This window comes from Aquarana catesbeiana, linkage group LG03 (assembly GCF_042186555.1).
Source record: "Aquarana catesbeiana isolate 2022-GZ linkage group LG03, ASM4218655v1, whole genome shotgun sequence".
In the NCBI taxonomy this organism is placed as follows: domain Eukaryota; kingdom Metazoa; phylum Chordata; class Amphibia; order Anura; family Ranidae; genus Aquarana; species Aquarana catesbeiana.
Genome location: NC_133326.1, coordinates 492,389,690 through 492,415,120, shown reverse-complemented (window position 1 = coordinate 492,415,120; position 25,431 = coordinate 492,389,690). Strand labels below are relative to the sequence as shown.

At 43.1% G+C, this 25,431-nt stretch overlaps 1 protein-coding gene across 1 annotated transcript in view; it reads right to left on the bottom strand.

Annotated features, from left to right (window-relative positions):
* Window positions 1–207: 207 nt before the first annotated feature.
* The window catches only part of LOC141132516 (leukotriene C4 synthase-like), a 66,891-nt gene continuing 41,667 nt past the window's right edge, over window positions 208–25,431 (bottom strand). Inside the window, exons 4-5 of the mRNA XM_073621055.1 lie at window positions 16,025–16,106; window positions 208–4,829 (exon numbers count right to left, since the gene is read on the bottom strand). Of these exons, the coding sequence (XP_073477156.1) occupies window positions 4,694–4,829; window positions 16,025–16,106 (218 nt within the window). The 3' untranslated portion in view covers window positions 208–4,693. The remainder of the gene's footprint in view (window positions 4,830–16,024; window positions 16,107–25,431) is intronic.

The following is a 25,431-nucleotide window of genomic DNA, read 5'->3' as shown; positions in this document are numbered from 1 at the left end:
GGTAGTACTGGGCACAGGTTTGATTTGATTTGATTTGATATGGGATTTGTATTGCGCCGAATGCGCTCCGTTAGGAGCGCGTCTAGGCGCACCAAGACCCTAAAATCAAGTGAGATTTCCAAAAGAACGTTAAAAAAGGAGCCTAGGGTGCCCAATAGGAAAGAGGTAGAGTAAAAACAGAGAAGAACCCGGGGGGGGGGGGGGGGGGTGGGGGCTAACACTCCAGCCCTCCAGATGGGGGAGGAAAAATGAGCATACAAAATCCATGTTTTTGTATGATTTCTATTCTTCATCAGATTATCCGTAGGCCTGGATAAAGAGGAAGGTTTTTAAACCCTTCCTGAAACTCAGGAGGGAGGGTAAGGACTTTAGAGACGCTGGAAGGGAGTTCCACAGCTCATTGCCCTTTGTAACCAGGCGTCTGTTACCAGTAAAATTTTAGTCTGCTGATTGTCGGTTCTGTGAGAAGTAAGTTGGCCGATCGGAGTGGTCTTGACGGTACATGGGGCCCATTCAGACAAATAAATTGGGCCCAGTTTCCGGTGTGCCCTATACATATAGCACATTGCCTTGAATAGTACTCGCTTGGCAACAGGGAGCCAGTGCAGTTTTTCCAGCACGGGAGAGATGTGGTCTGTTCTGGCGCATCCGGAGACCAGGCGAGCAACTTGATTCTGAATTGCTTGCAATTTTTTTTGCCACTTCAATGGAAGTCCAAGAAAAAAGATGTTAGAGCAATCCAACCGGGAATGCACAAGGCCCTGTACAAGAGTTAGCCGGTTTTCGTGCGAAAATAGATCTTTAATTTTCCAGAGTCTCTGTATATAAAAGTTGGAGTTTTTGATACAGAGTTTTGCATGAGGTATAAATGATAGGCAATGATAGGTGACAGTGTCCCCCTCACTACCAGGGGACACTGTCACCTGTGCCCGGTACTACTATTCCACTGGCTGGCTGCTATAGCATTTTCCCCAGTCCTGGTTACTCATAGCAATGGCATGGTAAACCTCTTCCTGTCAACTTCACTGTACAATTAACCCCTCCATAGTGGCTCTCTTACTATCCCCATAAATCCCCTTGATGTTACAAGCCCTGTTCTTTTGGATATGCCATGTACCATAATGCACCCCTTTAGAGAACTTTAGACCAGGCACTTTGTAACTTAGGAATTTATACTGAAGTTTCTTGCAAGGAGGGTTAAAAGATTAGTCTTTCTTAGTTCATTGCAGGCACAGTTCAGTTCATTCTAACTAACTAAGCTAACTCAGGCTAATTCAGGCTGCCCATGTCATAACTCTTAAGCAAGGAAAGAGTGCTCTAATCAAAGACCATATTCTGGCTTCAGTTTCCCAACTGGGTACCCCTAAAGGGTGGCCATGCGTTCCTGTAACATACCTCCCAACTTTCTGAGATGGAAATGAGGGACACCTATTAGCAAAGTATGTAGGCATAGGACACACACCCACTACCATGTCCACCCCTTGAAGGAGAATTGTACAAAAAAATGATTGGTTAAGGCTGGGTTCACATATGAGCACGCAGCAGCTCACAGCAGGAGTCTGGTGCGTCCTCGTTCTCCATTTCTGTTCTGATTTCAGCCTAAATTTTTGGCAGAATTTGGACCTAAAACGGACCAAAAGACACACAGGACCCCTTTGCAATTCACTCCGCAGCCACTGTGGAGATATGTGAACTGGCTCCATAGAGAGTTGGTCACAATCTCCTGCTGTGCGAATTGGAAACCCCACATCCAATTCGCATTAGTGTGAACCCAGCCTAAAACACCACTATTATTCCTATTGGCTTCTTGAATTTACAAATGCAGCAATTTAGAAACTGGTTGAAAGGTTTAGCGCTGTAAAACATCTTTTGATAGAAAGTAGTCCATTTTATATACAACTATATAGACTATATAGATCAGCCCAAAATGAGGGACAAATAAGGAGGAAAGAGGGACAGAGGGACTTTGTTCCGAATGAGGGACAGTCCCTCGAAATCAGGGACAGTTGGGAACTATACTGTAAGAGCTACATCCTGCAGCAGGGCCTCCTACTAGTTTCTTTGTGGAACAGCCTCTCTGTAAGAGTTACCTTCCCTTGTATTTATGGGCCACAGAGGCCAGACTATGAACACCCGGGGGTTAGCAACCTTAACCCTTTCCTACCCCCTGGACACCCTGTTGACTCACTAACACATTACTGTACAAAGAACAGTGAAATAGACATTTACATAAGAACAGCTGGGTTACCAGTAACATGTTACACATAACATTAATAAAGCAGTGTCAATATCACAAAAGGCAACAAAAATAAAGTAAACTTTATTTTACTCCACAATACCTGTAATAGCAGCTTACAGGTTTACGTTTCATAGTTGTGTTTAGGTTTAAAAAGTGTATGTTAAGCTTTTTCAGTTTTGGAATGAATGTGTCCTCTCTGTGTCCCTGCTGGAAAGATTCACCCCCTCTATATATCCTGATGACTACTGTTTCATAGTTGGCAACATTTCCCAAACATTTTTGGGGACATTTTTTTGCAGAAAGCCAGTGTAGGCAGAATAATATTTTAATTAGGGGTGGGGGGGGGCATTCATTTTGTGGACGTGGTTGGCAAAAGTGAGTGTGGTTTAAATTACGCTAAATGTTGGGCGTGGCTTAAAGGGGGTGTAGTTAAATAGAGTCTGTTTGCATCCGCCTGTCCATGAGAATGCATGGATCTTCCCATCAGGTCCACCTGAAAAACTGACAGGCAGACCTGATGGGATCCACCGTGTGAAAGGGGCCTTAGTGAAAGTGTCGGCAAGGAGTGACTGTGATAAACTGGGTTTAAAACTGCACTGCCCAATTTCTCACTGTCAGAACTGTACTACATGAAAACAGGAGATATCATCTTTATCATTTAACATCATTTTTTTCCTTCTATCTAAAAGTCTAAAAGATAGAAGTAAAAGAGTGCTGTTAGTTGACATGTAGCTCTCTCCTGGCTGTGAGAAATTGGCCAGTGCAGTTTTTCTCACAGTCCAGTGACTGCTAGATAAAAGAAAGAGTCCCTCTATAACATCAGAGCCCCCCTTTACCATCAGTGCCAATTAGTGCAGTCTATCAGCGCAGTCTTTCAGTGCAGTCAGTCTCATCAGTCCAGTCTATCAGTGCCCAGGTCAGGGTTTCTCTACTACCCTGGCCTTGTGAGGAGAAGGATCTACCTGGTCCTGGCCAGCCAAGCTTCACTCACCATCCGCAGGCTCCCCAGTGCTGCCCGCACCCACTCTGACATCGGCTGCCTCTCCACGTGTGATCTGCTCTAGGTGGGCTCCCGGATGGCGCAATAAACCTCGGCTAGCCATGCCCTCGGTCGCTACTATTAACAAATTGGAGGAGGTGGGGAGCATAATCTAAAAAAAACTGTCAGTGCCAAAAGTCCCAATGTCTGTGACGGAGCCTGATTTTCAGGATTTTGCCAGGGACAGGCTCAGACTGGGACATCGGTCTGATTTTCGGGAAGGTCCCGGGCCAATTGGGACTGTTTGCAACTATGATGTTTATGGCTGTCACTGGAACAGGAGTTGAGGGGAAATATTCCTATATAGGCAACTGTTCTGTTGACAGCTAAGTGGGGATTTCATCTAACTTTAAAGAGATTTCCTCTCACCTACTGCTATGCCTCTGGTACAGGAAATGAAGAGCAATCATTTCATTGGTAACAGACAGCAGCAAATAAAAATACCCTCACAGGTGTTTTTACCACTGCATGAGCCATAGACTGCAACTGGTTTTAAAGCCTATGGTTACCTAGAAAAAACGAAATCAGCCAAAAGGACATTATTTACCTTCAGTGCAATGTGTCCCTTGTACTTCTGTCTTCTAGTTCAGTAGAAATCTTTAGTTCTCCAGTGCCCCCCCCCCAACTTCTGATGTGTGATCTATGAATGGAGAGGTGGGCCTTTCAATCATCCACCTAGCCTCCATTCATCATTGATCCTGTTTCATTCATAAAAGCTGTAGTATGGCTTCTGTGAATTGAGGACCTGGGTGGAACGTGCAGGCATAGTTAAGCACTCTTGATAAAAGCCTGTGACATCTCCTCGGTTCTATTAATCCCCACTGCACTGGAAGATTACAGCAGTTGGGGGGGGGGGGGGAATCGGAGGAGGAAAATTTCAAATGAACTAGAAGACAGAAGCACAAGGGACACCTTACACTGAAGGTAAGTAATGTCGCTTGAACTTATTTTTGGAATCTGGGCGTTTGGATATATAAATATGCATGGTAATCTAAATAATTGAAGTAAATGATTTGCTTTTGTGGTGAACATTACTTTCAGGGGTTTTAAATGGACCTTCAGATGCATGTGCTATGTATATGCCACTGCTCATCTGTATAAATGTAAAGGAAATAATATAACATTGCATCCCTCAACATCTATCAGAGACACCCTAGAGTACAAGAAGGTGCAATCCTCACTGTATTCAATAAAGTTGCAGTTTCTTGCTGTGATTTTAAACACAGAGGAAGGTAAAGCTCTCCAGGTGCTTACAAAGCAACATCGACTACAAAAACTAATAAGCAACTACATTTTCATTCACAGCAATTGCAGCATCAACAATTTCTTTTACAGATTCTCAACTCAAAGAAAAGGAAATTTAGGAATGACTGATAAAAGTGGATGAATATGTATATAAAAAAAAATAGGTAGGTTTATGAAGTCAACCAAACAAGATTTTCTTTGATGCTAACACCAAAGTTTGTTTTTAAGAAAAACTCAATTAGACCGAGGAGAGACAATCCAGTAAGAATCCAAATGAAAGTTGCACTGATGTACATTGGTCTCAACCTGCAGGGAGAAGAAGCATAGTTGAATACTGTATACTAGATAATAATTAAACAAGTGCGTGTTATAAATACTTAAAGTAGTTGTAAAGGCAGAAGGTTTTTCTTTTTTACCTTACTGCATTTTTTGCAGTAAGGTAAAAAACCTTCTGCATGCAGCTCCCCCTAAATAGTTACCTGAGCCCGAGCCAGCGATGTGCAGGAGAGCCGAGGCTGTCTCGCTCCTCATTGGCTCAGATACAGCAGCAGGAATCATTGTTCCCTGGTGCTGTCAATCAGAGCCAGTGATGCGGGAGTAGGGCAAAGCCCCATTCTGTGTGTCTTATGGATGCACAGTGCAGGGCTCGGGAGCAAGCACGCACAATTGCTCCCAAAGCAAGTGGCTTGCTATGGGGCACGCGGCAGAGGGAGGAGCCAGTAGTGCTGGCAGGGGACCCCAGAAGGGGAGGATCAGGGCTGCTCTGTGCAAAACCATTGCATAGAGCAGGTAAGTATAACATCTTTGTTATTTTAAAACTCAAGCCCTTAATATTAGTTTAATATGTTGCTGTTGTTCACAATGTTTCTAGAGGTGGCCATAGGCATGATATGATCCTGACATCACTGGCCAGCAACATAGCATGCCAGATTTCTCTAAAAAAAAATACTTACCATAATTTTCCTTTTCTGGCCTATCCTCATGTAAGTATACTTATGGGTCAGCTGTGCCCTCTGAACTCCCCATCCCCTTCTCATTGATAAATCTGAGATCTGGGGAGATTTACCAAAACTGGTGCAGCTGTGCATTAGTAACCAATCAACTTCTAACTTAGGCTTGTTCAATTAAGTTTTTTTTTAGTTTTTTTCACAACCCGTACACATGAGCGGACTTTACGCAGACTTTGCCCGGCAGACGGGATTTCGTCGGACAATTCGATCGTGTGTGGGCTCCAGCGGACTTTGTTTGCTCAAAAGTTGGACGGACTTAGATTTGAAACATGTTTTAAATCTATCCGTCGAAATCGAGTCCGGTTGAAAAGTCTGCTCGTCTGTATGCTAGTTCGACGGACAAAAAGCCACGCTAGGGCAGCTATTGGCTACTGGCTATGAACTTCCTTATTTTAGTCCGGTCATACGTCATCATGTACGAATTTGACAGACTTTGGTGGATTTTGTGTAGGCAAGTCCGTTCATTCAGAAAGTCCGTCGTAAAGTACGTCGAAAAGTCCGCCGGGCAAAGTCTGCCATAAAGTCCGACCGTGTGTACGCAGCATTAGTCTTTATTGCTGCTGCCTGGTTGCTGGAGCTGTTTTAGTCACCATTCTGAAAGGGACCCTTTTGCCTGCTGGAGATGCTGGATTGGCTTTGTAAAAAGAGCGCATGTTGACCACTTTTATCAGTGGGTCACACTCTGACTGGTAAGCAAAGCCTGAGAGTGAAGGTTGTCACTTGGCTTTCTTGGAGACTCTTATTTCCATCACGGCTGTGGGATCACTGAAATTGATGTTTTTGGGCTTTTCTGGACTTTGATCACTTACAGCATTTCACTTTTTCACTTTATGGACTATTGAAGTACAATTGCATGTACTATTTAAGCACTAGAATCCTGCACTATTGTTTTATTATGTATAAAGTGTTTTGTAGCAGGACACAGCGCACACCAGCCGCATATTTTTTTGCCCTAGCGCACATCTACACCAATTTTTGCATAAATAGATATATGAAAGGGATCAGAATTAAGGACATAACCACCTAGATAAGTCACGTTCCAGAGATAGGAGCTGTACATCATATCAAAGATGAAGAATAACCATTCTAGAAAGTATTCCCAAGTCTGTATGATAGCCATGGTTACCAACGCTGCTGAAATTTACACTGAGTACCATCTCTAAGTGCCAATAATTGCTCGTAACCTAGAATTACATGAAGATGACATTTGATTTCAGGAAGATTGGGCATCAGGGAAGATTTCCATTTTTTTGACAAGCATAAGGGGTGCAACTGCTATAGGTCTAACTAGCAAAGGTTGTTGCCCATGTTGGAAAATTTTGCAATAGAATACGATGTTTGATACCCTCTAAGATGTATATTTGAGCCGTCTCCCAGTGATTAACGCACTTCCAACAGGAGTAATTGTATAGGATGGCTTTTTGTCATTGTGTCTCCGAGAGACTTGAAGTTTGAATTCCCATTTTAGCAAAGGGGGGTTTTTGGTAAAGACCATTTTGGAGTTGAGCTCATGGTAGAACAGTGGAATACCTCTAGGTGACTTGAAGAATAGGTTCCAGAAGGACCAAATCGAGAAGGGTAGCTTCAGATAGGGTGCTGTTTAAGGTGGGAAGCCAATCGAGCATAGAGTAAATAGTCAGTGGGAGAAATAGAGAACCTTTGCTGCAGAGTTGTAAAAGATATACATTTCCCATTCTCTATTAGGTCATTAGTGGTATGGATATCTTTATGCTCCCAGCGTTTGAGAGCTAAATCTGACATTACAATCTGAAGGGTTTCAAGAGGTATTGAGATCATGGTCTCTTTAAGGGATGGACTTCTGACTTTAATCATTTTAAAGATTTGGGGTCATTGTCATGCTGGAAAACCCATCCACAATGCAATTTCAATGCCCTGGCTGAAGGAAGGAAGTTCTCACCCAAGATTTGACGGTACATGGCCCAGTCCATCATCCTTTTGATGAAGTTGTCCTGTCCCCTTAGCGGAAAAAACCCCCAAAGCATAATTTTTCCACCTCCATGTTTGATGGAGGGGATGGTGTTCTTGGGGTCATAGGCAGCATTCCTCCTCCTCCAAACATGTCGAGTTGAGTTGATGCCAAAGAGCTTAATTTTGGTCTCGTCTGACCACAGCACTTTCACCCAGCTGTCCTGTGAATCATTCAGATGTTCATTAGCAAACTTCAGACAGGCCTGTACATGTGCTTTCTTGAGCAGCGGGACCTTGCGGGCGCTGCAGGATTTCAGTCCTTCACAGCATAGTGTGTTACCAACTGTTTTCTTGGTGACTATAGTCCTAGCTGCCTTGAGATTATTGACAAGATTCTCCCTTGTAGTTCTGGGCTGGTTTCTCACCGTTCTCAAGATCATTGAAACTCCATGAGGTGAGATCTTGCATGAAACCCCATACCGAGGGAAATTGACAGTTATTTTGTGTTTCTTCCATTTGCAAATAATCGCACCAACTTTTGTCACCCTCTCACCAAGCTGCTTGGCGATGGTCTTGTAGCCCATTCCAGCCTTGTGTAGTTCTACAATCTTGTCCTTGACATCCTTGGACAGTTCTTTGGTCTTGGCCATGGTGGAGAGATTGGAATCTGATTGATTTCTTCTGTGGGCAGGTGTCTTTTATACAGTAACAAGCTGAGATTAGGAGCACTCCCTTTAAGAGAGTGCTCCTAATCTCAGCTCGTCACCTGTATAGAAGACACCTGGCAGCCAGAAATCTTGCTGATTGATAGGGGATCCAATACTTATTTCACTCATTAAAATGCAAATCAATTTATAACTTTTTTGAAATCCATTTTTCTGGATATTTTTGTTGTATTCTCTCTCACTGTTAAAATAAACCTACCATTAAAATTATAGACTGATCATTTCTTTGTCAGTGGGCAAATGTACAAAATCAGCAGGGGATCAAATACTTTTTTCCCTCACTGTTTATATGGTTATTCTATCCATGGGAAGAAGTGAATTCTTTCGTTTTATTTAAAATAATGTAGCAAAATCCATTAGCGGGTGTTGTTGTATAATTTTGTGATTTTTATGTAAGATTGTTATCTGTGTCCATCCACAAATCTAACTATGTATTGTGAATACATGTCTAGTGAATAAATATTAATTTAATTCCATATTTAGTCTGTATTTATCTTGATCGATTTGTGTTTAAAAAATTTGACTGGTTAAAATGACTAAATATAATCGTTCAGGCAATTCCTGATGCAAACACACAAAGTTTTGTGTGAGTTCCACAAGGTAAACGGATATGATACGGACTTTTTGTTAAGTGCAAAGAACACCTTAACATGGTTAAGTATGGAATTGCAATTATCTGGCTGAGACATCAAGTAAACAGCATTGCGCCATCTGTTGGCCCTAGTGTCCACCGGACCTCCGGTAATTGTAATAGAAACAGGTGCATGGTCAGACCATGTAATGTCATGTATTTTGGATTTACTGATGCTATCTACTGTAGCAGAAATGTGTCTACTAGGAAAAGGTTGATGGGAAGGTAAGTTAGAGGAGTGTGTGGGGAAAAAAAAAGGAGTAGTCCTTTTCCGAGGCAGGTTGACACACCTCGAATAGACTGGACAAAGAAATAAAACCTTGGAGAAGTGGTCTGCGAGAGTGGTTACATATAGGGTCTGATATGTCAAGGAGCCAGTTTGGAATGGCATTGAAGTCGCCACACAGGATCACGTTACCTTGTTGGACAGCTTTGGCTTTTTTCCTAGCTTTTTTTACAAGGTTTTAAAAGAGGTTCCTCATTAGGCGAGTAGACATTGCTCAATGTATAAACTTTGTTGTTAAGTTTGCATGTTATAATGATCTAGCGACCCTGATCATCCTTATCCAGGGAGAGCAATTTGAAGGCCACATTATCTTTTATAGCTATCCTTTTATAGCTATCCTCCTCTTTTTTTTTTTTTTTTTTTTTTTTTTAGAAGGTGCATCAGAGTAGAAAATGTGAGAAAAATTTCTATGATGTAGTGCGGGCAGATTGGCTTGACAAAGGAGAGTCTCTTAAATGCATAACACATCGCCCTCAGTAGGAGTGCACAAATCTACCAGAAAGGCGAGCAAAAAAGATATCTTGATGGAAGTTCTCAGAGTCTAATGAGAATATTAGCAAAGACTAAATTTCCAGCGTATGAAGGCACTGCAGCCTATATTAATTGTTTCAGCGGAATTAGATGGTAAATATCATTGGCTAAAGTACAGCTGTTTCCAAGAAAAACACAAAAGAAAAGGAGCAAGAAAAAAAAATGAAAAATTTGAACAGCTCTCTGGGGACAAACAAGATGGTGGGCAGCTTTTAACAATAAAAAGGAAAGTGATCCAACTAGGAATCTGGGCAGATATAAATCTGCTATGTTTCGGGGTTCAGAAAAAGAAGTTGAAGTTTAACAATCAAAACAAGGTAGCGCTTTGGAGGCCACCGGAGCAAAATGATGAGTAACAAATTATAAGAGAGGCGGCTAGGTTTCATCCCACTTCCCCATCTTGCCAGTCAGACATTTGAGATAATTGTGGAGAAGCAACCGGAACTGGCATAGGGCGTCATCCAGAATTCGCCATTTTATCAATATGGCCAGGCCTTCTTCCACTGTGGTGACTGCGACTGTTACTCCCTTGTGTTTGATGAGAAGCTTAGCCGGGTAGTTCCATCTATAGGGAACCTGATGGTTTTGCAGGGGTTTTGTAATGGTCATTATGTTCTTTCTCCTTTGCATAGTGTAGCGGGACAGATCAGCAAAGAGCGTGAGCCCTGCAGGCAATCAGGTAGGTGATCTTTGTTTCTGGCCAGGGACATGAGTTTTTCCTTCACGTAACAGTAATGTATCTGGACTATGGTGTCCCTTGGGAGATGCAGATTCTTAGGAGGCCTGTGAATTTGGTCTATAACAAGGTCTTCAGGAGGACAGTCTGTTGGCGCTGAGTTAAGGATGTTGGAAAAATATGGCTTTAGCTTTTGCTGTTTAATTGATTCTGGAGTGCTACGAATTTTAACATTATTTGTTTGCGAGCGATCTTCCAGGTCTGCCAACTTGGATTTGATCCAGTATGTCGTCCTCCCTCTCATTATGTGCATCTACCATATCAATAAATTTGGTCGCAAATTCAACCATTTTGTTTTCTACATGCGACACTCTATGACTTCTTGGACCTCAGATTTGAATTGCTGAGCCAGGGACAAAATATCACCATGACTAGTGCTCCTAAGGTACACTAACAGATCTTTTAGGGTCGCATCCATCACAGGTTGATTGTTAGTGTGAAAAGCCAAGACGGATTCCTGCAGCTCTCTGGTGTAATCAAGGGAAAAGCTATGGCACTCACCTCTGCTGAAGCTGCTTTCACAGGAGATAGCTTTTGCCTTAACTTGGCTGGGCTGGTATTGCTGGAGGATACCTGGGATACTGGGCTACTCTGATGGGAGTGTCCAAAGAATGCCCCTCTGCTGCTCTGACCCATGTTCTTCCCAGTTCTGTGGACATGTGGGAGATGAGAAGGGCCGCTTCTGCCATCTTGGCCAAGAGAGAGCGGAGCAGAGGAGGATAGAAAGCCGTCATGTGGCCCAGCCTGCTGGCGTCTTTTCTTTTCAGGGACATTCCAGGACATGCTCCCCTGGGAATGCTGCAGAGCCCAAAACTGCCGCTTTTTTTTTTCAAAGGACAAAAGTTCATGGAAGGAAACATATACTGACCTGAACATAGGCCAGGAAAGAATAATTACAGTAAATACAGGCAACAATTTTTCATTTTTCAAGCCTCTGTCAGCATATTCATGGTATAAAACAAAAATATTGTTGGAGAGCTCCCTAGAAGAAAAATATTTATTTATAATTGATATCATCTAAATAATATAGGTTTGGTGATATTGCAAGAGAAGAGTTTCTATACTATAAGGTCTTTGAAAAGGTTCAGGGAGCAATCGCCAAAAGGTAGACACTGGAACTGATAATGCTTCTGACTTGCTGAAAACCAGAGGTAGTTTGGCTGAGATTTACCACCTAAAAAATGTAGGTAAGCAGATATAGGTTTACTGACATTATGTTCCCCTCTGCTACTCCTGTGATGATTGACTACACTGATTTCATCAGAAATCTTTTTGATCTGGTAAAAAAGTTCACACCTTTGAGGTCAAGCCCAGGTCTGATCTTTCTAGGGTTTTTTTACTAGAAATATTGGAGAATAGAACCTCTTGTCTTATTCTGCTTCTGAAACCGGTCACTGATTTCTCTGGGCTGCAACAATTCTGCTACGTATAGACCTAGTGATCTCTTCGGCTCAGGTTAAGTTGTTAGATGCATCTCTACAAATACATTTTGGGAAAAATGCTTGAAAAGCTTGATCTGGTAACCTCTTTGTACAATATCAACAACCCATTGACTGGAAATTCTGTCTGGCCTGACCCTGAGAAACAGAGATAGTCTGCCTCTAATTGAGAGCTTGAGGGGGGAACAGAGGGTGGAAATGACTCATGAGTTTGCGGACATGAGGACATCGGCAATAGGAATTAGCTATGGTGGTTAATTTTACATGATCACTTTTAGTTTTCCCCTGAGATGAACCAATTCCACAGGATTATTTGGGAGAAATCTATGACATTAAAAAAATATTTGGATTGTTGAATCATATCTGCATCCTAATGTCTATGGCCACCTTTAAATTATGATAAGCTCAGATAAAGCCCAAACTTTTTTGTTTTGCTTTGGAAAAAGTAGGGAAGGGTTAAGATCCTCTTTTAGGTTTTCATTTATGTCTTTCTTCCTATTTGGGTGGTTTCTTCTTTGTCCCTGTCAGTACACGATATGATGGAAAATCTAACATTGTAAAAAACACATTTTGTTTTTGGTGTGGGAAAGGGTTCAAGAATTTGGCTGGAGTCAGATTACGAGCATAATTCGTTCCAGAAGAATGCTTGTAATCCAAAGCACTCGTAAATCAAAGTGAGTTTCCCCATAGGAAATAAGGTAAAGTCAGATAATCCTCAACACAGCCACTGCTTGATTATGCAGTACCGCATGTAGCCAGAGGTGCGGGGGCACCAGAGACACTCGGAGACGCTCTGAGACACTCAGGAACGGAGTGTTTCCGAGCGTTACCGGCATCCCCGCACCTCTGGCCAAATGCGGTACTGCACACTTCAGCGGCCTGAATCCTGCTCTTCTAGCGAGTCAGGATTTTTTTTTTTTAATAGCTCATATTGCGACACGCTCGTAAACCCCGTTACTCGCAATCTGAGGTTCCACTGTATTATTGTAGGGATGCATTCCTCTGTTAATAATAACTGTTGTACATTTTCTTCTTTTTCAGTAAAAAATCATATTTAGCAGCAAATACCTGGTGATCTTGCCAGTCCCCTTCTCTGGAGCATTCTGACCATGCTAAAAAGGGAAACAGATCCATGCTGGTGTGGTTAATTTGCATCCCTCAGCTTTCTGATTAGATAAGAGGTCATGTTAATGCACAACATGCTTGTAGTCCTGTGGTCAACCTGGATGAAAAGCCCCTCACCCAGCCCTGCTCAGCTGGACTAACAGCAGCCACAAGCAGGAGCTTCGCTGTCAAAACACTAGCTGCACATCGCAAGTACTGAACAGTGAAGTGGCAGCAATGCATGGCAAAGCACCCATTCCCCACTGCACTCAAGGGACAAGAAGAAATGTCCTGCAGTCAAAACTCAAATGTTATAAAAGTTTTAAAAAAAGTATTTAGATGCTTTTTGAACGAAAAAAAACCTGAACATGTATACCCAGCTTGAGGGTGACAAAGCTCACACACCAAATAGTATCTATGGAAAAGAAACATGGTCACAAAGTGTTTTAGAACTACACAACACTATCTTCTCCTCACCATAACATGAGGAGAGGTGTTGTGGTCTAGAGCAGTGGTTCTCAACCCTGTCCTCAAGTACCCCCCAACAGGCCATGTTTTGGGAATTTCTCTTAGATAAAATAGCTGTCCAAAATACCAAGCCATTGACTCTGATTTAACCACTTGCTGACCAGCTCACACAGATTTTGCTGCAGCAGGTTGGCAGCGCTGCGTGAATCGCTGTACCTGTACGGTGGCGCGCTCCCACTGCGTGCTCATGGGTCGGACGGACTCGATGTCCGCCAGCGGCCCGCGATCGCCTAGTACAGAGGCAGAACAGGGATCTACCAGTGTAAACAAGGTGGATCCCCATTCTGACAGGAGACATGTCAGAGATCTTCTGTTCCCAGTGATCGGGAACAGTGATCTCTGTCATGTTCCAGTAAGCCCATCCCCCCTACAGTTAGAACACACCCAGGGAACACACTTAACCCCTTGATCACCCCCTAGTGTTAACCCCTTCCCTGCCAGTATCATTTTTACATTGATCAGTGCATTTTTATAGCACTGATCAAGGTAATAATGTTGTTGGTCCCCAAAAAGTGTCATTTGGGGTCAGATGTGTCCGCCACAAAGTTGCAGTCCTGCTATAAATCGCAGATCACCGACATTACTAGTAAAAACAATAGAAAAAAAAGTCCCTAAATCTATCCCATACTTTGTAGAGGCGATAACTTTTTTGCAAACTAACCAATATACGCCTATTGTGATTTATTTATTTTTTTACCAAAGATATATAATTTTTTTTGGATATGTATTATAGCAAAAAGTTTAAAAAAAATATATTTTTTTTAAAAAAATGATCGCTCTTTGTTTATAGCACAAAAAAATAAAAATCGCAGAGGTGATCAAATACCAGAAAGCTCTATTTGTGGGAAAAAAAGGACGTCAATTTTGTTTGAGTACAGTGTTGCACGACCGCGCAATTGTCAGCTAAAGTGACGCAGTGCCGAATCCCAAAAAAATGCCCTGGTTATTAAGGGGGCAAATCCTTCCGGGGCTGAAGTGGTTAACCGGTTCCCGACCATGTCACATAGATATACTGTGGCACAATGGCTTTCCTGGGTGAAATCCCGTACAGGTACATCCTACCCTTTTTTCGGCCACCAGACCCAATACGGGGGACCCGAAGCGCATGGCCGGTGGGCACGATCGCCGACGGCTATGCACGAGCGCCAGCACAGGATTTGTGTGTGTAAACACACAAATCCCTGTTCTGTCAGAGGAGAGGAGCCATATAGTATGTTCCTACTAAGTAGTAAAAACAATATGTCTCCTCTCCTAGTCACTCATACAGTTAGAACACACTGAGGGAACACAGTTAACTCCTTGAACACCCCCTAGTGTTAACTCCCTCCCTGCCAGTGACATTTACACAGTAATCAGTGCTTTTTTATAGCACTGATCGCTGTTTAAATGCCAATGGTCCCAAAAAAGTGTCAAAAGTCTCCGATCTGTCCGTCGCAATGTGGCAGTACCGCTAAAAATTGCAGATCACCGCCATTACTAGTAAAAAAAAAAAAATAATAAAAATGCCATACATCTTTCCCATAGTTTGCAGACGCTATAACTTTTGCGCAAACCAATCAATATACGCTTATTGCGATTTTTTTTTGTACCAAAATTATGTAGAAGAATATATATTGGCCTAAACTGATGAAGAATTTTTTTTTTAAATGGGGGGATATTTATTATAGCAAAAAGTAAAAAATATTGTTTTTTTCAAAATTGTCGCTCTTTTTTTGTTTACAGCGCAAAAAATAAAAAGAATAAAAAGAAAAGAAAGCTCTATTTGTGGGAAAAAAGGACACAAATTTTGTTTGGGTATAGCGTCGAACGAACGCACAATTGTCAGTTAAAGCGACGCAGTGCCAAATTGTAAAAAGTGCTCTGGTCAGGAAGGGGGTAAAATCTTCCTGGGCTCAAGTGGTTAAAACACCTGTGTAAGATGAAGGAAAACCTGCAAACATGGCCTGTTGAGGGTACTTGAAGACATGGTTGAGAACCACTGGTCTAGAGAGATATATTGGAACATGCTAACTCACAACAGTCAGAGGCAGAGAGCACACCAGATTTCTGGCAGGATCAACAGGTATTTTTTGTCGACAGATATAATAAAATACTTTCAATATTATATTAAATAGACCAAAGAGAGAAAAAAGTTAGTACATCAGCCGTGGCCTGACCCGATATGTGTACATGCTTTGCCCCTGTGCAGTCAGCCCTTGTGGACTTGTAAGGGCCAACTTCTGAGATTGGAGATGTTCAGGAGAAATGATTATACAAATCTAAGAGGGCTCATTTAGCAGGTGCGGCCAGTAACAAAAGGGATAATGGTCTGAGGAAATAAACATACAGAAGCAGGATCTGGCTGTGCTACTCAGGTTTTTAGGAGCTGGTGGATCTCTGAATGAATAAGGCAGCTGTGCGGTTAGAGCCTTGCACAGCCATGCCAATTTCAAAAGTCACAGCACCTGTGGGGCGAGAGGAACCCCCGTGCTCTTTTGGGGGGGGAGAGAGTGCGGTTTGAGGGATGGTTATTTGCATCATGTTACAGGTGCAAAAGATAAAATTGGCCTTTAAGATGTTTCATGTGTACAATATCCACATACCTTCCCTGCGCAGAAGCTGTATAGCCACTGAAATATTCATACCGGGCGCAGAGATAAAAGAAACCACAGATGGCTGCAATTCCTGGGTAAAGTTAAAGAAAAAGTTAAAGAAAAAGGGTACAGATGATCAATAAAATGTTATTATTCTCTGTCTTAATGTCAGATCAGTTTACAATCAAAGTGCTGTAGTATTATACAGTGTAGACAACATACAACACAATCTCCTGTGCTTGGGGGCTTAGTCTATAGGTATGTGGTGCGACCAACCATTTGGGTTTAAAGAATAAAAAACCCCCAAAAAGGTAATGGGACTTTGAAGGCAACAGAGTATTAAAAAAGAATAATTTTATTGATTGCAAAAAACAAGAAAAAATATATACAAAATCACAATAAGCATATAAGCATAAGGATTATAATGATAGAACCACTAAAAACAAGAACATGACGTGGTCATGGTGTATGTGCAGTCTTCCACACGGTCCTACGCGTTTCGGGACTTATATGGAGCGTCCCTTTATCAGGGGCAATCAGCGGAGAAGAATCGCACTATCAAGATCAAAAAAGATTATATCAATCATTTGTTACATAAATACAGTACAATACAATACATGATTGCTCTATATCATAACAGCATGCGGTATAATAATTCCATGGACGGGAAACATGCCCAGACCCATCACAGTTGAAATCTCACCGCCAAGACTGCGGTGACGACCGTATCAAAAACAGCACCCCGGGATCCAGAGGGGAAACGGGGAGTGTAGCTGGCCCCACCTTATCCACACTGGTCCACCCAGACACACCAAGGAGGCAGTGCTCACCGAGGAGGATAATCCCACCAATATAGATCAGAGCTGTATCTGAAAAATTATATATATATAAGATTCAGGCACATTTTATAGCCTAGCTCTAGTGAATTACCATATTCCATTATAGACAGGATTTTTGTTAATCAAGCTGGAGTGGGTCAATGGTGTCCTACCTCAACATAGTAGGAAGCCAGGGGGAAGAGATGTACCGATGGACAGGCAGGAAAAGACGATCGGACCTGGGGCCAAATATATGGTACAATGCTCCTAAATATGCTGCTTAAATAGTATTCAGTCACATAAATGGACTCTGCCAATGAGAGAAGACACAAGAGAGGCCCACAGTCAATAGGCATTTTTCAGTATAAATATCTTGCACCAGTCGTCACACAGAACAAAAAAAGGGGGTACACTTACAAAGCAATAAGAGCTGCCAAATGTATAGTGCCAGCAGAACAATCGTCCGTCCGCTCACTTCGCCGCCACCCTGTACACTGACACTAGCTCCCGGTCGGTCAGGGTTTAAAAGGGCACCAGGGGGTGACGTCCGACGCAGCGCCGCTCGAGAGTGGCGTCATCGCGTCAGTACGTCATCGTCCGGGGGCGGGGGGAGAAACAAGGAAGGAATCATATCCAGTGGGAGTGGCCATAACGTACTGCCGCTCTCCACTGCGTCCTTACGCAAAAGATTACCACAACACCGAGGCGGGTACCAAATAACAAACCCAGCTACCTAACAGGGAGGAGGGGCATCATAGCAACCAAGCGAGTGAACTAATAGGATAGAGAACGTAAAAAATAACAAAGAATACGGTTGGGCTGATAGGATCAGGTGAATCACAGATCAATACACATGTCCCCCAAACAGTGGCAATGCCATAGATGCTCGGGAAAAAGGACCCTGGACCACAGCTGCAGGGTGCTCCCCACAGAACAAGGGTCTGTGAAGAGAGTCCTGCAGCGATGGTTCATCGACGCAGAGAGACGGCCATGCGGACAGTCATCCCCGGGCAACCACGTAATTAGACGTATAATTGCACAGACACATAGGGATGATAAGAAATTATGTGAATGTGAATCGTTATGGTACTTGAGTTTATTCTCCACCATAACGTTTTTTCGTTTGATGGCTCCCATTTCCTCCAGGTACAGGGCGTTGCGATGGGGACTTCTTGTGCCCCATCGTACGCCAATCTGTACCTGGGGGAATGGGAGCAGTCCTTCCTGTCTGATGAGTCTTTTAGATCTCATACTCAACATGTTGCGGCTTGGTTCCGATATATCGACGACATTTTGGTTCTGTAGGAGGGTTCGGAGGCAGAGCTGGAGGCGTGCTTTGGTGTGATGCAACTTAATACCTTTAATCTAAAATTTACCGTTGCCCACAGCGAGACTAGTGTCACTTTCTTGGACGCTATTATCACCAAGCAGGAGGATGGCAGCCTTTCTAGTGGATTGTTCCGCAAACCAACAGCAGGGAACACTATACTGCACGCCTCCTTTCTGCGGGAAGCGGCCGCCCTTAGAGATAGACTGCTTGTAAGAGGTTATTCTCACTCTATTTTGAAAAAGGCAATGGACGAACTAGACGGGAGTTATTTTTTGTTCTGTGTGACGATTGGTGCAAGATATTTATATTGAAAAATGCCTATTGACTGTGGGCCTCTCTTGTGTCTTCTCTCATTGGCAGAGTCTTTTTATGTGACTGAATACTATTTAAGCAGCATATTTAGGAGCATTGTACCATATATTTGGCCCCAGGTCCAATCGTCCTTTCCTGCCTGTCCATCGGTACATCCCTTCCCCCTGGCTTCCTACTATGTTGAGGTAGGACACCATTGACCCACCCCAGCTTGATTAACAAAAATCCTGTCTATATTGGAATATGGTAATTCATTTTTCAGATACAGCTCTGATCTATATTGGTGGTATTATCCTCCTTGGTGAGCACTGCCTCCTTGGTGTGTCTGGGTGGACCAGTGTGGATAAGGTGGGGCCAGCCATACTCCCCTTTTCCCTTCTGGATCCCGGGGTGCTGTTTTTGATACGGTCGTCGCCACAGTCTTGGCGGTGAGATTTCAACTGTGATGGGTCTGGGTATGTTTCCCCTCCATGGAATTATTATACTGCATGCTGTTATGATATAGAGCAATCATGTATTGTATTGTACTGTATTTATGTAACAAATGATTGATATAATCTTTTTTGATCTTGATAGTGCGATTCTTCTCCACTGATTGCCCCTGATGAAGGGACGCTCCATATAAGTCCTGAAACACGTAGGGCCGTGTGGAAGACTGCGCATATACCATGAACACTTCATGTTCTTGTTTTTAGTGGTTCTATCATTATAATCCTTATGTTTATATGCTTATTGTGATTTTGTATATAATTTTTCTTGTTTTTTTGCAATCAATAAAATTATTCTTTTTTAATACTCTGTTGCCTTCAAAGTCCCATTACCTTTTTGGGGGGGGTTTATTTTTTATATCTAGGGATGGTGGCAACTCATATGATCTATTGGGATGGTCTCTTTCTTTAAACCTTTTGGGTTTATGTGGAACGTCACTGGTCTTGCTGCCCTCCTCAGAACAATGGGTATTCTTAGAGCTGAAACATATAGAGAAGAAAGGAGGGCGCATTGACCTTGTGCATTACGAAAGATAAAATGTATCAAAAAGTATAACAGCAATGATCATACTCACATACAGACATGATAAAAAAGCTTGTCAATACACCAGCAAATTAGACTGGTCCAGGTTACAGATTTTAGAGACATGGTCTAATTTGCTGATGTATTGACAAGCTTTTTTATCACTTCTGTATGTGAGTATGATCATTGCTGTTATACTTTTTAATACATTTTATCTTTGGTAATACACAAGGTCGGTGCACCCTCCTTTCTTCTCTATATGTATTATACAGTGTGTTGGAGGTCAGAGTGAAGAACCAGTGACAGGGGGATCTAGGAACTCAACACTCCCGGAAGTGTTTGTTTCTCCATGAACTTCAGGAGATGTTTCCTCAAAGTGCAGTGTTTGCTGGTGGGAAAAGTGAGTATTTACACTTTTCTAACAGTCATATTTTCCATTAGAAACTTTATTTTAAAGCAACAGGTCACATTAAGACGTTAAAGGGTAAATCCACTTTTGTGGGAAAAAAAATAATCTAGCATATATAATTGCTACGCAAGTTGTAATTGACTGTTATTAAAAGTTACCTTTTGTTTTCAAACTGCAGTACTGTCATTTTCTTTAAAATGCAATGCAATATGGCAACCTAGAGGCGTTCTATACAAAGATGGTGTACAGTGGGGGTCAGCAACCTGTAGATCGCGATCTACCAGTAGATTTTGGCAAGGTGTCTGGTAGATCGCAGTCTGGGCTTGCTGACCTGCCATTCCAGAGCATCAAATAGCGTGCAATGCAGAGGGACTACTTGTAAATTTGGAGCTGGAGTAGGGAGCAAGAGCCGCATAAGCTGATGCCTCCTCTGTAGTGCTGGCTCCTGTCCCATGTAGAATGATGGCAACTGAACTCCATCTCTTATCCCGGCTAGTGGTCTCCTGAGTTGTGCCAGCAGCAGGAAAGAAGAGATCTTCAGATCAGTGTGAAACAATATACTGGGCATGATAGTATAGGGCTGCTTTCACATTGAAGTGCTGCGGTTTACGCACACTGCTGATGCAATGCAGTGTACCTGAAGCTTTCCGGTGCGTGTTTGCTGCACTTAGCCATAGACTTCTATTTGAGCTTGCGGGTTTGGTGCACTTTCTGAATGTGGGAGTTTTGGTGTGCTTTCAGAAAGGGCATCACACCTGTAGAATACAATAGAAGTCTATGGCAAAGCGCAGCTAACCCAGGTAAGTTGCAGATGCACCGCACTGAACCCATGGTGCAGGTAAACCGTAGCACATCAGTGTGAAAGCAGCCTTATAGAGGGCTCAGAACAGTAATGCCGCGTACACGCGAGCGGAATGTCCGACAGAAAAAGTCAGGCGGAAGCTTTTCATCGTCTATTCCGATCATGTGTATGCCTCATCGGACTTTCTTTTTCGAAAATTCTGATGGACCTAGAAATGGAACATGTTATAAATATTTCCGATGGAACCAATTACTATAGGGAAAACCGCTCGGCTGTATGCTGTTCCGACGGACCAAAAACGACGCATGCTCTGAAGCAAGTACGAGACTGAAGCTATTGGCTACTGGCTATTGAACTTCCTTTTTTCTAGTCCCGTCGTACGTGTTGTACGTCACTGCGTTCTGGACGGTCGGACATTGGTGTGACCGTGTGTATGCAAGACTGCTTGAGCGGAATTCTGTCGGAGTTCCGTCGGAGAAGCCTTCGGAGTTTATTCCGACGGCAAAACTGGTTGTGTGTACGTGGCATTAGGGTTCATTTTTTTACATTTGCAATTGGGGGGGATAAAAGTTAAGACGTGTTTTTATCACCCCTCCCAACCGCATCCCTTTTAGCTGCAGTGGACAGGAGTGTAGACATTTTGCCGCCGCAGCAAGAGTTATACGCCCTGTCATGATTATTGGCTGTAGCATATTTATACGCAATATTTCGCCTTCTCACCACCTGATTTAAACCCATGATTGCCGTGCACACAATTGTGAAATGGTAGAAGGACAGTTAGGAATTTAAATCAGGTGTGAGGAGGTGACACTGTGCCCGGTGATTTTTGACTTCTCCCATGTTGTTCAGGTAGATCTCCACCTCCATAAGGTTGCCTACCCCTGGTGTACGGAACACCCCCCCCCCCCCAGATATGCCATTACCAGCTTGTGTAATTGGCTTATTGATTTTCCCAGAAGTCTGCACTAAGATACAAGTCATATTTTGAGCATCTCCTGCAACAGAAAATTTCATTATTGCTGAGATACTCCCAAAGGAGTATCTCTTTTGGGATGCAGACCCTGGCATTTTCCTTATTTGAACCCTGCAAGTGCAACAGCTGATTAATGATTATAAAAACACTTCCATACAGATTCACATTGCACATGGACACAGACAAACAGCTATTTCTTCACATTAACAAGTAGGAATCTGCAACAAACTTTCTTAAAATCCCTGCAATTTCCCAACAAAAGTGGAGTTGCTCTGTAATGCTGAGACTGATATAAAGTAAAACATTACATAGTTACATAGGTTAAAAAAAGACATGAATCCATCTAGTTCTACCAATATTATTATTATTATTATTATTATTTTTGTTTTTGTAGTGTCAAGCGGACCACCCCGTCTGAGGAGGGCAGCATCTGCTTAGTTCTTTGGTATTGTCCGAAGCCCCGCTCCTCACCCCCCTCCTCTCTGCGGCACCGGCATTGTCACTGTGGGCGGCCGGCTGTGGCTTCACAGCCCATGCGCGAGCCGAATGGCGCGCTGGGACTGGCCGGGCAATCATCTGGGACCTGTGACATGTCCCAGATGATTGCCAAGAGGGAGGGGGGAGAGGTTAACTTACTTCCAGCGCCGGGAGGAAGTGGGAGCTGGAACACTCTAAAATGAGGGTTTCCGCTCCCCCTATAAAAAAAAAGACACAAAAGAACTCTCTGGCAGGCTCTGCACGTGCGGGTTGCGAACACGGCTGAGCTCATCCTTACTCAAGAGTGCCCCCTTGTCCTCTGTGTGCAGTGTAGTTCAGTTGGATTTTAGCAGCCAGAGACTTTAGCAGTTCCTCAACCGTTTGTTTGGAGTTTACAAGTTTTGCCAATTCTGGGCATCCCATGTATCCCAATTCCTATCCAAGTTCAACGTTACCTAAATAAACAACCTAAACTAAAACCCAAAACCTGTCTTCTTGAGCCAATTGAAGAGTGTATAAAATTCCTGTTGCCTGGCTATGGGTGCAGTAAGGGGGATATAGGCCTGAATTTTTGCAGCTCTTTCGGTGGTAGCGCTACATATGGGTCCCACCATTGAACCTTGGGGTACACCACTAATAACCTTAAACTATTGAGAGTATGGGGTTGATTTACTAAAGGCAAATAGACTGTGCACTTTGCAAAGTGCAATTGCACCCTGCAAGAGCAGTTGCTCCAGAGCTTAGTAAATGAGCAAAAGCTCTGCTGACTTCCATCATCCAATCATGTGCAAGCAAAAATGCAATTTTTTTATTTTCCTTGCATGTGATTGGGTACTTTTTGCAAAGTGAAGCTTTACCTCATTTACTAAGCTCTGGGGCAACTGCACTTTACAAAGTGCACAGTCTTTTTGCTATTAGTTAATCAACCCCTATGAGTCATTAATCGCTACTCTGTGAATACAGTCTTTTAGCCATCTTCTATCCATTTACAAACTGAATTTTCTAAGCCTTTAGACTAACTTACACATTAGCCGTGTGTGGGGAAGAAACACTTTTTCAAAATCCAAGTATACGCTACCAATAGCCACTTATTTGTGTAAGGTTTTGCTTACTTCCTCATAAAAATAAATCAGATTTGTTTGACAACTTTTTTTTTTTTTTTATCCAAAGAAAATTTTATTGAGTTCAACATAAACAGAACCAGACTTCATCAATACACAGTTACATAGCATATATTACAAATTTTCAGTACAAATCGGCAGTAACCACATCACAGGTGAGGCCCACCGAGGTCTATTCCTGCCCTCAAATCCTTACCCCTCCCCATGCCACCCTATATCACTTCACCTTTATTATTCAGACCAATAATCTGTACAAGTATAATTAACCAGCATTCAGACCTAGTAATCTACCCATCACCAGATCCACCAGGACGAGTCCAGGTACATCTAGCAACGGGCCCCAAAGTTTCTCAAACTTTCGGGTGCACCCCCTGTGTTGATACACTATTTTCTCCATTCTAAGCATGTTCCCAACTGCAGAAATCCATTGCTTGTGGGAGGGTCCTCTGACTTCCAGTGGAGCATTATCATCTTACGTGCTAAAAGCAGAGTTCTGGTAACTGCTATTCTGGCACATTCCTCCCATTCAAAGACCTCCAATACATTTAGTAAACAGTGTTTTGGGTTGGTGGGCATAGAGATCTGGAATACCCTGTTTATGGTGTCCACCACTCCACTCCAATAGGAGTGAAGCTTCGGGCACCTCCACAGTCGATGGATCAGATCGCCATGATCTCTTTTGCATCTAGTGCATAACAGGGTGGGCCTGAGACCCATTTTGTGTAATCTATTCAGGGTATAATACACTCTCAAAATAAGATACAGTTGTGTTAGCCTCTGTGATACATTCAGTGAGCTTGTGGGCACCGCCTGTAGAATCTCCTCCCACTGGTCTCCATCTATCTGCCCCACATCTCTCTCCCACTTATCCATTATTCTCAAGGGATGTTTGTTCAGAAAGCTCTGCAGGAGCATACTATAACATTGGGAGATGAAACCTTTGGTGTTGGATGCTCTCAGTACTAAGTTAAATAATGGCGTCGGTGAAGGGGACCATTCAGAAGCACTGCTCTGAGCCTTCACAGCGTGTCTCAGTTGCATATAATGGAATCGCATAGAGGGCGGCAAGCCATGTCTCTCCTGCAGAGCCTCAAAAGACAGCAAAATACCGTTTTGAAAAATATCTCGAATATATATCACCCCATATCTTTTCCATAAGGATGTTGTAACTGTGCTATTTCAGGATAAGTCCCATTGGACCATATCGGGCTAAACTCCGTGTATCCTGTCACTCCCTGCAGGTATCTGATTTTGTTCCTTTCTGGAGAAGCTTATAGGTCTGGTATGTCTTATTTGGTTTCCCAAAGGCTAAAGCTTCTAGTGCCGCCGAATCTCTTTTTACCATGTGTAACATCACAGTCTCTGAATAGCTGCAGGTAGTACTCATCCTGTCAGCTTCCCCACACATAACTCCTATTAGGTGCTGAAGCTGCGCTGCTAGATAGTATAACCATGGATTCGGCAGGGCTATTCCCCCCTTATTTTTAGGGCGCTGTAAGTGTTCGAGCTTAATCCTGGGGGGGGGGCGATTCTTCCAGATTAGCAGGCGAAATAGAGAGTTCACAATTCTAAAAGTTTTCAGAGGGACCACCACTGGAGAGTTGTGGAGCACATAGAGCAGTTGGAGCATGAGGATCATCTTGATCAAATTCACCCTACCAGTTATCGACAGGCAGAGTGAGTTCCATGTCTTAATCTGGTCTCGGAATCTTTGCAGGAGCGGGGAGATGTTCAGTCTTCCATAATCTCTTACCGTAGGGGTCACCTGGACTCCTAAATACCTAAAGGCTGCGGTCAAGGGTATGGAGCTATTGTTGGGAGGCTTACCCCCTTTATCAATGAGCATTAGGGAGGATTTGTCCAGTTGATCTGGAGCCCTGAAAAAGTGCCAAATTCTGTAATGGCTGACATGGTTTCCCGGAGGGAACCTTCGATTTCCCCAAGCAGAATCATAGTATCATCCGCGTAGAGCATCAATTTCTCTTGTCTGTCACCATAGCGGAAGCCGAAAATACCCGGGTGGTCTCTAATTGTGATTGCCAGGGGCTCAATAGCTAGCGCGAAGAGCAGGGGAGACAGTGGGCACCCCTGTCTTGTACCCCGTCCCAGCGCAAAAGTATGGAACACTCTGCCTGCCGCCCGAATAGCTGCCTGCGGGCAGCA